This window comes from Capsicum annuum, chromosome 1 (assembly GCF_002878395.1).
Source record: "Capsicum annuum cultivar UCD-10X-F1 chromosome 1, UCD10Xv1.1, whole genome shotgun sequence".
In the NCBI taxonomy this organism is placed as follows: Eukaryota; Viridiplantae; Streptophyta; class Magnoliopsida; order Solanales; family Solanaceae; genus Capsicum; species Capsicum annuum.
In genome coordinates this window covers 43480137-43497064 of record NC_061111.1, presented here as the reverse complement: position 1 = coordinate 43497064, position 16928 = coordinate 43480137, and the positions used below count along the sequence as shown (strand labels likewise).

Here is a 16928-nt window from a genome sequence, read left to right as displayed (position 1 = left end):
ATTAATGGAAGAGAAAAAAATGAAGAGATTTAATTATTGATAATTAGAGAGATATTTTAGGGAAAGGAATGTTGAATAAGTTGATGATGGAGTAAAAATAAGATGTGATGTTTTTTTGATACGTATCAAGAGTAAAGTTGAAAAATGGGATTTTATATAAATTTTTAAAAAGTAAGGGATATTAGATAATATAGTCTTTTAAGTATGAGATTTATGTAATTTATCCTTACATTAACACCCTTTAACTTGGTTTATACATTATATAAAGTTGAATAAGTAGACATACATATTTTATATAACATAATATACAGACGACGTTATGTAAGGCATGAATCGGCCATGTAGAATGCCACATAAAATGTAGGTATTTACTTACTCAACATTATATAAATTTAAGTGTCTACTTGTGCACCCTCAAAATTGGAAATCATAGGTGCAAGTTGAAGTTTAGTTAAAAGGTTACTTTTATGAATTATGTCGTCCAATAAAATTCATTGTAGGATTTTGATTAAAATCACATGTTTATAGGGGTGAGAATAGGTATATTTGATGTATAATTATTTTATGGTTAATGTATAATTATCTTTTTGATGTATAATCACTGTATTATAATTAATGTATAATTATCTTTTCTCGTTATATAATATTTAAATCAGTATCTAATGTATTAATTATTAAATATTCGATGTATAATTGTCTTTCAAATCATATAATATTTATACACATATTATATATTAATCATACATCAATTATAAATGATAAACATTGATTTGTAATATTTTAATTATGTAAAAAAAAAAAAAAAAAAAAACATGCACGAAGACAAAAGGTTCATAAATCTAGTATAGGCCCACTATTTTATAACTATTTTTTTTTGTGAACTTCTTTATGGTTTTTTATATTTGGGCTGCCTCATGAATGGCAAGAATTTTACTCTGGGCTTACACTAGATAGCCCAACTTAAGGAGAAAGGCTGTAATGCGATTTTGCCCAACAATTCCTTGTAGTTTGAATTTAAAACTTCCAATTTAAAATGAACAAAATTCAACCATCCCACCACATCACTTTGGGGTGCTAAGTGATTTTTCTGATATCTGAAACGTGCTAAGTTGATTTTTCTGATATATGAATCGAGTTGAACTAAGCCGATTTACGACAAGAAATGAGTTTTTATAAATAAAATTATACATTTTACCTGGATAGATGTAAAATTCTAAACATAATATTTTCCAAATTAAAACACTCGTAAAAGTACTCAGTTAGGATAAAAAAAAAGGTAATATTTGGATTCAGCCTTAAGAAATAATTCAAAGTAAATATTACCTAAAAGACTAATTTATTTTATATCTTGATTGAAAATAAATTTAATTTCCTTTTTGAAAAAACTGTATTAATATTACTATTATTAACCTCTGAACAAACAAGCTAAGCCAAGCCAGCTCAATTAGGACCATATGCCAAGAAAGAGAATGTCTTGAACACAAGATCACAACAAATGAATAAAGCTAACGACCTGATGATCTATCTGTAGACAATAAAATTTGAATCGAGAAAATATAATACTTGAGTTAAAATTGAAGTAACATGATCATATTTGATTAGTTTAAACATGTCAACTTATACATGTGGGATATTTTCATTGGTTTTGAATTTGGTTGAACAAACTGTATTATTTTGATATTTGACAAGATCTTATTGACTCCTTCATTTGGCTTGTTGACGCTATTTGATATAGGACACCCAATTAAGCCTCTAGAATAAAATGACATCTTGGGCTAAACAAAATTCCTCTTATTTGTAGCCCAATTTGATAGATGGGCCCAATAAAAATTATTTTTTTTATTAAATTCGCATTTATTGGACTTGAGTAATTATTCCAGAATATTATTTGAACTAATATATCTTAAATTTAAATAATTTAAATTTCTTATGAATTTAAATTCAACAAAATTTGCTGCTCACACTAGCAAAAAGATATCGATCGCCACTTAACCAAATTAACAAAATTATATTACATATTATTTTACTTTCGTTTACATAAGATATATGCAAAATATTGAGACAAAAATTAATAAAAGATGTACAAAATATCTTATCCACGTTGATTCATGGTATTATTCATGTTTAATTACAAATATATAGCTATGTATACACCACCAAGACTCAAAGTTCCTATCACAACTAGCTAATCTAAGAAACTCTCATAAACATTTGTTGCATGTTACCTTCTTTAAGGTTCTTTTTTCCCATAGCCACCACTACCAGCATTAGAGTTAGCCCTATGCCAAGCTGCATATCCATTAAACAAAGCCAAAGTATTACTAGTAACTTGTGCAACATTAAGCACCCTAGCTTTAATCATAGCCATCATTTTACCACTCATAGGGTACCCATCAAACCCATCCATGCAAATATATGAATCAGTCAGCACAGTACTTAGCCAAGTTTGAACATTGCTTTGACACCAAGCAAAATCCCCTTCACTATATTCTACACTCTTCATGCGTTGTAACTCTTTGAATGAATTTGTTAGCTGAGAAACGCTATCTGACATTTGATCTAAACAATCTTTCACCACTTGATATTCCTTAGCCTTTTTTTGTTCGAGTTCCTTTGACACTATTCTCAAGTAGTTTTTTGTGTATACTGCCTTGACTATGCTCACTTTCAAAGCAACTTGAGCTATTTCTTGAGGATCTTGTGATTTTGGATTTAAATGGGCTGCTAGAGAACTTGCGCATAGATTTGGATAGCGAGTGCGCTTGCATTGTAACTCTACGAATTTAGGCACAATTGCCACTGCTTCAACAAAAAAGATTGAGAAAATGAGAAGTAAAATTAGGGGAAGGACTAGTTTTTCCATTTTTTTCTGGAGAAATATAACAAGGAATGTTTATATGAAGAGAGAATGACTTTAATTTGTTGTGTTTGATAGGAAAATTGTCAAGAAGGTGTTAAAGGTTTATATAGAGAGGCAATCACATGCATCACCATGAGAAGTTTAGTACACTACTCATTCTTGCTTAATCGTCCCTCCGTCACATTTTACTTGTCCCAATTTCAATTTGATACTACACATTGATTAAGAAAAATAATTAATAACATGATTACTTTACCATAATACCCCTATTAAATGATATTTATATTTTAATTTGAAGAAAAAATAATTAATACCAACGGTAAAAATAGAAAGAGAAAAAAAACGTCTTGTATTGATTAATGAAAAATGACAAGAAAAATGAGAAATCAAATTAGGAAATTTGGGACGAGTAAAATAGGACCACGGAGTATTAATGATTATTTTATGTTAGTCAATTTTTTGGGAAAGGTGCTGATGTTGGGAGTCTAGTAAACACAAGCCTTAATTCTTGTAGGAGCAATTTCGTATTTACGAAAGTGATTGCTTTAGCACCCAAGAAAGTTGGAAGTCAGTAAAAGACACACTGTTAAAAAATAGGCAGTAGCAACGGGCAAATTTTATAGTTAAATAGAAAAATTCATCATCAGTATTATTTAGCGAGAGATTATTATAAAATTTTGTAAGCTATGAGCAATTTCACAATGAATTACAAATAACTTTCGTAGCTATTTCTAATTTTTTGGTAGTGAAAAAAGTGTCCTAAATAACTTTTTTTCGCCTTTTATACAAACCGGACTTCTTTTTTAATTTTCTTTCATTTTCTTTAAGGTACAAAAATCACAGTTATTTACAGCACATATAGTTTGAGTTTTTGATTTGTAGCGCTAATTGCATTTGAAGTCTATATGTTCCTTTAGGTGATTTTTAAGCAACTTCAAATTACTTATCGAATCTTCTAGATATTGTCGATTAATAAAGCACACTATTAGGAAGAAGGGATCTCTTCTTAAAATTCAACAAATTCAAATAGATTAATAATAATTTATCGTTTAATATCAGTTAACAATCGTCGTTATATGACAGAGTCAATAATGTCCTATATACTAATCCCAACGTTATCAATTATTAGAACATACAATAAACAAAACTTAAATCGCAACGTCTATCCTTTAATAAGAAACAATTATGATAACGAACAAGAAATTCTTAAGTTATTGGAAGTGAAAAGCTATGCATAAGGAAATTTTCAAGTGAAGTAGAAAGAAAAACTGATAATGCGAAATAAAGTTAAAATTGAACAAAAAGCTAGCGTGATCAACTTACTCTTGACTTATTTTGGAATAGATTAACAACAGAACTAAGATATACAATTTTTTTTTAATAGAAAAAATCAAACAATAAAATGAATGAAATACAATACAAATGAAAGTAAGAAAAATCATATCTCTTCATGGTCCAAATTAAAATGCGTGTGACCTTCAAGGTAGCTAGGCTAGGGCCTTAAGTTATGTCGACTAATTATATTTTGCTCATTCTAGTATATATCACATGCAATGAGAAGTTGACTTTGATTACTGTAACGTGTGCCACATGCACACAGATCCAAACGACCATAGTATTCACAATTGTAATTTAGTTAATTAGGTGGTTCTACACGTGCAATTAAGTAGCTTCTAAGAACAGAGAAATAGGTTGGGTCTAGTAGACACGGTGCAGCGGATGGGCTACTCCTTTCTTAATTAGATTTCTTGAGGTCGAGCCCTGTAGGACTGACGATCATAAAGCTATTAAAGCAATGACTTGAGGCCCCAACTTTTTGGAGATCTCATTTTTTCCAAGTATTTTTATCATATGACAACATGCATGATACATGTATAGCACACAAAATGCACATAAGATGCGCGTAAATTGCATAAGATGCACGTACATCGCACAGATGCACGGGTGACACATGAGATACATGTGTGATGCATAAAAGCTAATTTTATTGAATATACTTGAAATCTCTGATTAAAGTTTGGCTTTAGGCCACTAAATTCGTTGAGCCGATCCTGAAGCTCTGAGTATGAAAAAATTCTTGGTAGAGAGCGCTTCCCCCCAAATGAGGCCCTACCCGGTGCGAATTTAAATTAGTCGGACTCCAATGCGAGTACCGGACACCAGATGAAAAAAAAAAGCCTAGTAAACACATACAAACCTTAATTTGTGTTAGAGTCGATCGTAAACTTAAGTGTAACATAATCCTTCCATGTCGTTTTACTTGCATGTTCATTTAGAAAATTTTAATTAACATTTAATAAATTTTATTAATGATGTTTGAAACTTTAAATCAAACTATTATTAATAGTTAATTAATACTAATGTTAGAAAAGAAAATGGTCAATTACCCCTCCAATCTTTAGTCGAAATAATCCCAACTACACACTTAACCTTTACTAGAGTCTCATTACCTCCGTAAATATTTTTTTACTGTATTTTATGCCCCTCCCATTGCTGACCTGTCATGGGAGGTGAGAATACCCCCAATAGGCGCGTGAGTTGAAGCATTAACCCTTTAAAACTATTATTTTAAGTGCCACGTGTATAATACATGTCATTATAACTTTTAATTATTAATAATGTTGTCTTCTCCAATTTATAAAAGACCCCAAATAATCCTTATCTCCAAGACTCCAAACGCCAAATCAAATTTCACCTTGAATCGAACATCACAATGAACGAATCAGGCTCTTGTCTACATCTATTTCTATTCTTTAATAATCCACGCCTAAACCCACGAAATCAAGAACAAACTGTACTGAATTTCACACGTGAACAGATCTGTTCTGTTCGTTTTCCGATGGAGCTCGAGAACGTCGATAATTTAGTATTTTCGATTGTTTTCTGATGGGATTTGATCGGGAAAAAAATGAGAAAAATAAGTTGGTAATTTGAATTTAAAAGGTTGTTTCGCCGGTGAAAGTTAACAGGTCAAGGAGGAGTCAGCCAAAAGTACTTTAACAACACGTAACTACAAGTTGGCCTATAAATTTTTTGATCCCCTTACGTTATTGGTCTTATTTTGCTTTGACAATTCAGCATTAGCTATTTGTCTTCTTCTAGATAAGTCTTCAAAAGTGACTCAATTTGACACAGCTGATAATGACTTTTTTAATTTTTTTTATTTGGAGCTCAATATTCACATTGAAATTTAATTGATTAAATTTGGTTTTAAGCATTATAAACAGCCTCATTTTTGGGGGAAAAAAGCTGTTTTTTCCCCCGATGAACCTCCCCTCTCTGTTTTTCCCTCTTTCTCCCTCTTTTCTTTCACTGTTTCTCCCATCTGTCGCGTTTGGCTGTGTAGTAGTCTGTGTATTGTGTGTGTTTTTCTGTGTGTTGTGTTGTAGATGTGTTGTGTTGTTATGGTGAGTGGGTGTATAGAGAGTTGAGAGATGTTTCATTTGTGTGTTATCCATGGAAATTGCCTATTTCGTTTTAAGAGGAAGTGAAAAAGTAGGAGTGGGCTCAGGAGCGTGTATACACGCATGTCTTATTGTTTGGTTTATATTGACAGCTCAGCAATGGGAGGTGTATAAAATACAGTAAAAAAATGTTTAGGGGGTAATGGGACTCTAGTAAAGGTTGAGTGTGTAGTTGAGATTTTGACTAAAGGTTGGAGGGGTAATTGACCATTTTCTCAATGTTAGAAAGAAAAAGTTTACCTCTTTCATTTCTATATAACTTTCACCTTTTTAAGTTGCATACTCCTTAAAAGAAAACATTAAGTAGAAGAAAACTTAATTAAATTACCTTTATTTACGACTCCTCCATTTCAAAATAATTAAATTATTGGAGTATTTTTTAGTGTTCAAAATGATTGAATTGTTCATTATTCAAGATAGATGTTGAAATTTTTTTTCAATTTTACCCTTCATTAATTAAATTTTCAAAGTTAAGTTCCAATGATCATTGCTAATGTTTTGAAGTTTGAAAAGGGCAAAAAATGAAAAAACATGACTAATTTATGTCTTTGTCTTTTTTTTTTTTAAAAAATGTGTGTCATATTCCAACAATTTAATTATTTTGAAACGGAGGGAGTATCCATCTTTATTTAATCAATGCCTGTTCTTTACACTATATTAATATCTCTTGATATTTATTATTAAGGATAAAAGTGAAAACAAACAACTAATTATGTCTAGGTTTTGTGAAATGACAAGTACTTCCTCCGTTCGCTTTTACTTATCACTCTTTGACATGACATACCCATTAAGAAAATAATGATGATTTAGTGATTTTACCATATTACCTTATTAATTGTTGTTTAGTAATACTAATTTGGAGATAAATAAAATATTAAGGGTAAAACATGAAAATATCTTTTTGTATGTCTTTTCCTTATTTGTCAGAAATGACACTTAGAAATGAAAATCAAATTAGAAAAATATGACAAATAAATTTGAACGAAGGGAGTATTAAGAAATGTCTATATTTAGTAAGGCCGATAATTAATTAGAAATAAAAGATGTACAATAATACTTTCTTGATTTCTTTTTTTTTTTTTAATTTTTCATCCGGTGTTCTGTACCCGCATTGTACTAATCTGGATCGCGCTTCGCAGGGCCCATTAAGGTAGCAGCGCTCCCAACAGAGTTTTTTTCATACCCAGGGTCGAACTCTCGACATCTGAGAAGCAACTCCATCCACCGCCTCACAACCCATATTGGTACTTTCTTGATTTCACAAATTGATAAAATTCGATTTTTGTATATTCAACGTTTTACTAGCTTGTGTTGAGCAGACTTCCTTATCCGTGCATACCGCAACTTGTCTCACACAAAACAAATAAATGAAACATGGACTAAATATTTGATTGACCAAATCATGCTACAATAATACAATATCAAACTGCATTATTTATTCCATAATATAAATCTTAATAAAGTACAAAGTAGAGATCTATTCGATCTTAATTACTTCAAAACAGGTTGTCGATTTCATTTTGAACATATACAATACACACATTAGCTGGTGCTTCCTATTTGAGAAACCTTCCAGCCAATTTTTTTGGTTTAAAAACTAAGTAAAGAAACTACAACTGTTAAAGTTAAAACTACATCTAAATGGACGACGTATTGTTTTTTACCTTTTTTATTTGTTCAATTATGTTTATAACACACCTTAATTTCATGTGCAAGTCTGATTCTTTTTTCTTACTGTTTTATAGACCAAACATGTGGTGGAATTTGTGCATGTCCACTCTGATATCATATTAATTAATATATATGACCACTGACGATCATCTAATCTAAAAACTTAAATTAGTCGAAAATGTCACTTCTATTTATTCAATTATGTTTCAGAACTCCAACAATATAACAAAATGGACAACAAACCTGCCTCTTTTACAACATTATGTTCAACAATTAAGCTAGGAGTAACACAAAATCTTTACAAATCTTTCTACAGATCTTAATATAGCAAATATTTCTCTTTCATTTTTTCTTCTTTTAATTTTTCCTTTGTCTTTTGCGTGTATTTAACTATGGAGAAAGTTAAAATAGCTCAACCTGGGGATATGAGTTAGTACAAAATAAACGTTGGTATAAAGCAGTAAAGATCTATTATTCAATAAAGTGAAATTTGAGGCAACAAGCTGGGATCAAGTTGCAAATGTTAAAGAGCTAAATGCTATATACAACAACAACATACTCAGTGTATTCCCACCTAGTGGGGTCTGGGGAGCGCAGAGTGTATGCAGATCATACTACTACCTCAGATAAAATAGAGAGGCTGTTTCCGATAGACCCCCGGCTTAGAACCAATAACAGTATAGCAAACACAAAACATAAATGCATATATATAAACTTGTACAGACAAAATAAACTAACAACGCTAGCCACAATATTTTATATGCGATAAATATCGTTTATTTAAAAATTCCTTTTTACCTAGGAAGTCCAATAAAAATTATCAGGTTGTTTGGTATGAAAGGAATATTCTTGACATAATTAGCGAAGTTATCGTAATTTGATCAGAAAGTCACGTATTTTGAACTGTGAAAATAATCTCTTATATAAATATAGAGTAAGATTATGTACAATAGATTCTTAACTGATCCTTAACTATGATTCTCATTTCCCAAATTTTGTACATAGCGATAACTTTGTATTTCGAATTGCCCTTTTTTCATGTTGTTTGGTGAGTGGTGGCAACGGTTTGATTAGCTTGTGCTTAGAAGGCAGCTTTCTCACTAATTCATGTGCCAACTTGTATAGACAATATTAGACAGACAAAATCATGCTGGAGATTGTTTGACCAACGTTGTGCTAAGATGATGGTAATTTTTATTCGACAACCATATATTATTGCATTAGGATATCTCATAATTTAGATTCTACACTACATTGAAGTGTATAATAGGTCATAATTTGGGCATAATATAAGTCGAATTGCAAGTTGAGTCACCTTCTAGCAAAGCATAAACAGATTTGCACAACATTTTATTCAGGTCATTATCCGTTAATTTTAGCAATCGTTTTAGATGACTTCAAACTTAAGGGACCATTTACATCTAGTAATATTTTTGTAGGAGTTATTTTATAGGATGATGAATAAAGATGAGTGACTTCATTAAAATAAAGTGAGCAATTTAATGATCATATTTTTTTTTTTTGGTTTTCCATCCGGTGTCCGGTGTCTGCATTGGAGCCCGGCTAATCCGGATCATGCGTTGCAGGGCCCATTAAGGTGACAGCGCTCCGAACAGAGTTTTCTCCATACCCAGGATCGAACCCTCGGCCTCTCGTTAAGGGTGGAGCAGCCTCATTCACTGCACTACAACCCATGTCGGTAATGATCATATTTATAGCATAAACCACTATCTATCAATGTCCAGGAAAGAAAATAAAAGAATATTAGGTAACACCTACCCCTGAGAAAGCCTAGTTGGTTGTAATTGTGGTAGAATAACCATATCAATACCAACTAAGTTATGACGTAACCCTCATTCCAAAGGCTACTTAGCGGACAAACAAATCAATTGATTGATTCCTCTTGGGTAGTCTACACATGGGCATTTATTATTCCTAAAAAAGTTTATTTATCATTCATCTTTTCTACATTCACTTTTCATCACTAAAAGTTTTGTCCCAACATTTCCTCAAATACCTTTGTTTCATGTCAGGACAGGTAACATTTTGAGCCACTTTTTCTGTCATCAGTTTTCCACTTTTTTGAAACATAATTCTAATTGACAATCTGGTAAAAATAATCAGGTATGCATGGTGATGCGGGTTAATCTGGATTGCCCTTCATGTTGCAGGAAAATGAGAAAGATCATTCTCCGAAGGAAAGGTAAGGCATAACTTGCATATTCGCATTACTTAGAATAATCAGGACCCCGGGTAGAAGGTCGCACAAAATTACACTGTACATACTATGTTTTTTTTCTATTGAATCCACCTGGACTTTGTAACATATTGAATCATAATAAAAATTTTGGCTTTACTAAAAACTGAATGTTTTTGTCTGCAACTTTATGTATTTTTGATGTAGAAATAGAGATGCACCTGATAGAGAAGCAACACAACAGAGTAAGCATATTCGGACGGTTCGATCCGGCAGATACAGCTATAAGAATCAGGAAAAAAATGAACCGGAGAGTAGAGATTTTGGACGTTCGATTACCTGAAAACGGGGATGGACAGGCTGAGGAGATGCATCATGCCCCAGGTGGCACTGATTAGTCTATTGCGCAATAAAACTTGCCTTTTAAACTAATTCTGTTTCATGCTAAGTAAAAGTTACAATAACACAATCAGAGAATGACATGCTCATTACAGATTTGGCACTTCTGATGGGCAGGTCAACTCTGCAGCTTGTACAGGGGATGTCTTTTATTCCAAGTTGTATGTTCAAAAGTGTAGGCTACATGTTTTAGTAAAAAGAATTTGTTGGTTTATGATTGTACTGAAGAACTAAGGCCCTTTGTCTACAATACCAAATTAATGCAAGTTGATGTACAAGGGAGCAGAAAGTTCGTGCATCTTTGATCTCTCACAATCAAAACCAATCCACTAGTTGGAATTAATTTGAGTATTTCATATTGAAAATAACAGTCAGTATTGACGATCAACAAAAGGAGAACAAAAGAAACTTATCGGATAAAATAGTGCCATGGCGAGCCATTACCTTGAAAGTGGGTTACAGGTCACTCCTCAAGGTTCCACTACACTTTCAAACATTTTCACTGTTGAAATTTTTGGTATTTGCAGAAATACAAGTGCCCAAAAACAGAATAGAGAAGAACAACTTTGAGAGACGAGAGGTGTTAGTTAAGCACACCTACACGACTCAAGAGGGAAATTTGTCTACTTCGACCAATGTACCTGGTTCTTACACGTTTTTTTAAGTTAAGACAACTAAAACTATAAAATGCGACTAGGAAAGAACACAAGATTTAACATGGAATATCACATATCAAACGGTAAAATGAAATATTACAGTCCATAAGAGATCAAACGCGAAAAAGAAACGTTCATCAGTAAGCAATTCATAAGCTTAAAGGAAGCAGGTAGACTAAAAAAAAACAAGTTCACACTGTAAATCAATATTATTATCGATGCCATAATCTCCTAGCTAAGAGAATATCTCTGTGGGTGTAGCTGGCACATCTAGTGCCACTCCATCTTCAATCTCACCCCACCCAATGAGACGCCAGTGGCCACCAACTCGACGGCTGAGCACCACCTTCTCAGCTATGCCAGTGCATACGGGTGCAGTTAGTTGCAACGTCACACAATCTTTTCTCACTGTAATAATATTAGCCCCAGTTGCCATGGACAAAATATTCAACATTAGAACCTCACCCTTCGCCAGATTTGATACCTGCTTTCCTGTGTCATTTTTCTCAACACCTACATGCCGATGCAGCAGTTTAATATTCCTGATCTGCAGATAACACAGATGATATGAAATAAGTTGCAAGTGGATATTCTAGTGATCTGGCCAATAAGCAAATGGTAACGTGTATCAGCGGGAGCTATACATGACATGATTTCGTTCAAGCAGTAAAAAATTAATGTAAAAAGCTAAACAGGCTAAAGAATGCATGCTAACCTTAAGTTTAATATACACTTCAGGGAGTGTACCCACGTCTCCAAGAACTTGACCAACAAGCTTATCACTGCGTGATAGGGCAGGATCCATTGATGTGCCAACCCCAATAAGGCCTCCTGGCACAGCAAACTGAAGTTTATTTTGCTCTGCAAACAACGACATAATTCTGGAATATATTGGTTTACAGATGGTTTTTCCATCTGCATTTTTGTCAATGATGCCTGGACGAAGCTCAACAATCTGATTTACCTTTAGAACACCCTGAGCACCAGAGACCAATGATGAATGTTTAGACACAATAAAGAATCAAGTGGTTAAGCTCAAATTTAGTCATACTTTGTTACCCACAGTTCCCCCAATTGATCAATGAAAATTTGATCGAAGACAACATTCATTAGATACAAGCAGATTCATAGTATGAAAACAATTTGCATCAAACCACACAATAGGAATATACCTTAGTGATAGTTCCACCTACAACACCACCTTTCATGTCACTAATCCCGCAACCAGGTTTATTCACATCGAAAGATCGAACCACAATCATATGGGGAGGTGATACAAAGTCTCTTTTAGGAATGGGAATCTTTGTAATATATTCACAAACAGCATCAATGTTGTAATTAAGCTGCGAGGAAATAGGTACAACTGGTGCACCTTCCGCTACTGTCCCCTGATTGGCATAGGATGCAATTTCAGTTTTAGAAAAATGTTTAAGTACAAGGTATGCAAACTCTTGGGAAAGACTAACCTTCAGAAATTCTCGAATTGCTTTATACTGATTTCTAGCTTGATCCTCCTGTACCATGTCAACTTTGTTCTGAAGAACGATTAGGTTTTGAAGCTTCAAGATGTCAACAGCAGATAAATGCTCTAGAGTTTGGGGCTGAGGACAACTTTCATTGGCAGCTATTAGAAGGAAAGCTCCATCCATAATTGTTGCTCCGCTCAGCATTCTAGTCATCAGTATCTCGTGCCCCTACACAGAGTCATAATAAAGAGTCAAAGCAAAATATTGTCACAATGCTAAAATGCAACTCACACTCGCAGAATAATGGGAGAGCCTCCTAACTATTAAGGTGGCAAAAAGTACAGATGCTTTGTCAGGATCCAAGTAGTGGTACATCAAAAATTGACTAAGTACCTATAATCCCAAACATGCTAACTCCTCGAAAGATTAAAACAACAACAACAACAATAAACCCAGTATATTCCCACCTAGTGGGGTCTGGGGAGGGTAAAATGTACGCAGTCCAAACCACTACCTCCGGGAAAGTATAGAGGTTGTTTCCGATAGACCCCGGCTCAAGACAAAAGGACAAAGGACAAAAATGTCAAAAGCGTGCAATAGGAATAAAATAACACAACAATAAAGTACACAAACAGACAATGGACCCCCCTCCCCCACCCCTAGACCTACCCAACCAAGCTACCACCAAACCCTCCTAACTACAGGCTACAACAATAATAAAAAAGAAGACAGCTTCAAGGCAAGGATCATTAATAAGATGTGTTACCGCTGTAGGAACTTGAAACATTAACAACCTGAGAAAGATTTAAAGACAACTATATATTTATCGGCAAAATATTGAGCACAGTTGATCCACACAGACGTTTCTTCAAAAGGGAAAAACGATGAAGAGAAACAGCAACAGCTGTTGAGCTTCAATTTTTTTAATTTTAAAAGAAAAAATCACGATAAGGTATTTAACATAAGTACAAGAAGGGAAAATGCAAATCAACAAAGACATTAAAATCATCCACATAAATTCAAATGTAATAGCACCAATTCTAGGTAGCTCCTGATGCCTTAGACCACAACAAAATCAACAAGTAGCTTAATGCAATATTAAGTGAAGACCTATTGTTCTCAAAACATTAGTGCATTAAACACGGGGAGATAAAATATAGCTTAAAAAGCAAATCTCTGTAGCCTAATTTTGCTCTTTTCAAAAGCAGAAAATTAATTATGAATTTTCATATTGAAGAATCTAATCCTTAATTGGTTGCCAATTCACAAACAAGCCCCTCCACAACTTTATAAGACTGTTCTATAAAAATATAAGTGCAAAGAACAAATTCTACCACTTTGGCACCAAGTGCAAAACTGTTGATTTATTTCAAGGTTCCATACCGGGCAATCTACAAAAGAAACATGTCTATGCAGTCTCATCCTGCAGTTTTTGAATCCAGGAACGTCACATGCAGGATTATCTTCTTTACCACTTCCATATGACCTACAAGATAAGTAAAGCATAATGATATATTCTTCAAGAAAACAGAGGAACAAGCGATTAACCATCATACGTACTTGTAGCACAAGGGTTGCGGGCAGCTTTCATCCTCACATTTGTAAATTTTTGCATTTGCATATCCAAGTTTCACAGTTATGTTACGTTCCAGTTCACATTTGAATCGAGTAGTCTGAAAATTAGATGCCATAAAACAATCTGAGAGTTTCATAGAGGAAAGTTATACCAAAGAACAGATATTGATAAATACTATAATTTCGTTAAGTTACAGAAATTTCAATCAACAAGGCATAGAGAAGTCATTTTTTCAACCTTGTATTTCATCAAGGGTGTGTTTGTATGGAGGAAAATATTTTCCACGGAAAATGTTTTCTCAAAAAACAAGCCATTTTTTTTTACTTATTTTCTCGTATTTGATAAGTAAGCAGGAGGTCACGGGTTGCTGCCATGTGACCCGGAGCTCACGGGTTCAAGCCTTGGAAACAACCTCTGACAGGTAAGGCTGTGTACGATACACCCTTGTGGTGGGGCCCTTCCCTGGATACCGCGCATAGCGATAGCTTTAGTGCACCAGGCTACCCTTTGATAACTAAGCAAAGAAAATGTTAGCTCTTGAGCATTTTTATGTAAAAGAAACTATAGAAGTGGGAGGAAAGGGTGGGATGTGGGGCCTAAGGGGTGGGGGGGGCGGGATGGCCAAGGGGTAGTGGTTGTAGCGCATTGAGTGGGTAGGAGGATAGTATGTCACTCAGGGGGATTAGTTATCCCTTATCGAGCCCTTATAAAACTTATTTTCCCTACTTTCATTAAGGAAGTCATTTTCCATTAAGGAACTTATTTTTTCAGAGAAATGTTTTCCAAAATTTTTGTCCAACCAAACATAGGAAGATAAGAAAACATTTTCTTCTTACCAAACACATCCCAAAAGTAAAACAAAATACTATATTGAGTTGAAAAATTGTTAACTAACCATTGAAAGGTTTTCTACATAGATAAGAGAGTACGGCATAGGTACCTGGATACCAGAGATTGCCCTCACAACAGTTGTTTTGCCATGTGCTACATGGCCAATGAGGCCTAACAAAAATTTAAAGGTTTTTTAGTCCATTGATGATTAACAAAGAAGAATGGGTTCAAACAGTGGCGGAGCCAGAATTTTCATTTAAGGATTAAGAAGTAAACATTCGGACTAGTCGAAGGGGTTCAACATCTACTATATATACATAAAAATATTTTTAACCATGTAAAAATAGTATAATTTTCCGTCGAAGGCAAGGTAGATTACAAGGTAGATCCGCCACTGGGTTCAAAGAAAATTACCAATGTTGATTGTAGGCTGCCTGGATATAACTTCAGGTGAAAGTGGATGTAGTTTCTTCACATCGAGCTCCATTAAATCCTGCTCCATTATCTCTCTCTGAGCCATCAATCCTGTATGCAAGAACCCAGATCATCAATATCTTTTATTGTTCAAGGGGAAATGGTCGATTCTATAAACAAAGAAATTCATGAGCAACGCATTTGAAGAGTATTTTCATCATAAAAACAAAACATTGTAGTACAGATTCAGGACAACAATTCAAAACAGATGTTTTTTTGTTCAAATCAACATATATTTACATACACACGGACATAAACTTTCCAGAAAACATATAATTGACACACAATATGAAACAAGAAACTGAAAATTCTTGAAATCAAAGCACTAATAAACACTAAAAAGACGTGAATTTTTTATTTTATTTTAAAATAAGAGCGAGACTTTGACATAAAAAATAAAAAAGCACTATTTATTACCTTAGAATAGAGAAACTTAGTTCAAAATCTCTTTCCTGGTCTGCTTTTCTGATGGGAGTTTCTGAATATGATACTGATATTGGCAGCACTGCAAGGAAGAAGAAGAAGACAGCCATGGTGTTAAGAACTAGAGAAGAAACTTTCTTACGCTAAGACTTCCATTGTGAATTAGGGTTAATTTGCTGTAATTAAAAGGTGGAAGATGACAACTTTAGCGCCACAAGGTGTCTACATATCCCCACTCGTATTCTTGCGTTGCAAGTAATAATGGGCCCCGCCCCTTTCTCTTATTCTTTGCCAAATCCTTTAGCTGTTCTTGCGTTCCAAGTAATAATGGGCCCCACCCTTTCTCTTCTTCTTTGCCAAATACGTTTTGAAAATTTGTCATTTGAGAGATATTTTTCTTTTCTTTTCTATTATACAGAACCATTGATTTCAACGTGGTAGCTATATGACATTAAATTCAAAAATAAGGGTATTAAAGTTGTTAAAAAAAATTATAAGTTTGTGTTGAAAATTTTTTGAGCTTCTTATTGTGGACCTATCAAAAAGTCTTTAAAACAAAGCTTACTTTTTTCTCATTAATTACAGATAATGCCATTTATATAAATGCCATCACATGTGGCTCTTTAGCCTTGCATTCATTTCCACATGTGGGCCCTCTTTTGTCATCTATTTTTTATTTTTATTTATTTGTTTTTCTAAAAAAATATAATTATTTTATAAATTGTATTTCTCATTATATTTAGAATGAATGTGAGTACCTACGTGCTACTTTTATTTAGGTTAAATAATATAAAATTATTTCAAATATATTATGTTTAAGTAAATTGATTAATATGATAATAATTTATTGTAATACTTAATATGATAAATATAATTTAATATATTTTATTCTTTATTTACATTCCATATCA

At 33.3% G+C, this 16928-nt stretch overlaps 3 protein-coding genes across 3 annotated transcripts; 1 reads left to right on the top strand and 2 right to left on the bottom strand.

The window, feature by feature from the left end:
* Positions 1-1988: 1988 nt before the first annotated feature.
* On the bottom strand, positions 1989-2916 carry LOC107854244 (21 kDa protein). The gene has a single exon (XM_016699251.2). It carries the CDS (start codon positions 2861-2863, stop codon positions 2231-2233), a length of 633 nt encoding a protein of 210 aa, XP_016554737.1. The 5' UTR covers positions 2864-2916; the 3' UTR covers positions 1989-2230.
* A 6962-nt stretch (positions 2917-9878) lies between these two features.
* LOC107854252 lies at positions 9879-10805 on the top strand. Its single transcript, XM_016699262.2, has 3 exons — positions 9879-10033; positions 10120-10198; positions 10400-10805. Exons 1-3 carry the CDS (start codon positions 10022-10024, stop codon positions 10588-10590), a joined length of 282 nt encoding a protein of 93 aa, XP_016554748.1. The 5' UTR covers positions 9879-10021; the 3' UTR covers positions 10591-10805.
* A 497-nt stretch (positions 10806-11302) lies between these two features.
* On the bottom strand, positions 11303-16396 carry LOC107872972 (eukaryotic translation initiation factor 2 subunit gamma). Its single transcript, XM_016719662.2, has 10 exons — positions 16222-16396; positions 16012-16099; positions 15535-15645; positions 15230-15291; positions 14274-14386; positions 14097-14199; positions 12714-12941; positions 12420-12635; positions 11963-12223; positions 11303-11794 (listed from the first exon to the last, which is right to left on the bottom strand). Exons 3-10 carry the CDS (start codon positions 15638-15640, stop codon positions 11483-11485), a joined length of 1401 nt encoding a protein of 466 aa, XP_016575148.1. The 5' UTR covers positions 15641-15645; positions 16012-16099; positions 16222-16396; the 3' UTR covers positions 11303-11482.
* Positions 16397-16928: the final 532 nt, after the last annotated feature.

Excerpts from the sequence above, each read along its gene's own strand:
- LOC107854252 (XM_016699262.2), top strand. Across the intron at positions 10,199-10,399 it reads GATCATTCTCCGAAGGAAAG|AAATAGAGATGCACCTGATA; the intron begins GTAAGGCATAAC and ends TTTTTGATGTAG.
- LOC107854244 (XM_016699251.2), bottom strand. The coding sequence starts at position 2,863 with ATGGAAAAACTAGTCCTTCCCCTAATTTTACTTCTCATTTTCTCAATC.
- LOC107872972 (XM_016719662.2), bottom strand. The coding sequence starts at position 15,640 with ATGGCTCAGAGAGAGATAATGGAGCAGGATTTAATGGAGCTCGATGTG. Across the intron at positions 14,200-14,273 it reads CCGCAACCCTTGTGCTACAA|GTCATATGGAAGTGGTAAAG; the intron begins GTACGTATGATG and ends CTTATCTTGTAG. Across the intron at positions 12,636-12,713 it reads CAATTCGAGAATTTCTGAAG|GGGACAGTAGCGGAAGGTGC; the intron begins GTTAGTCTTTCC and ends TATGCCAATCAG.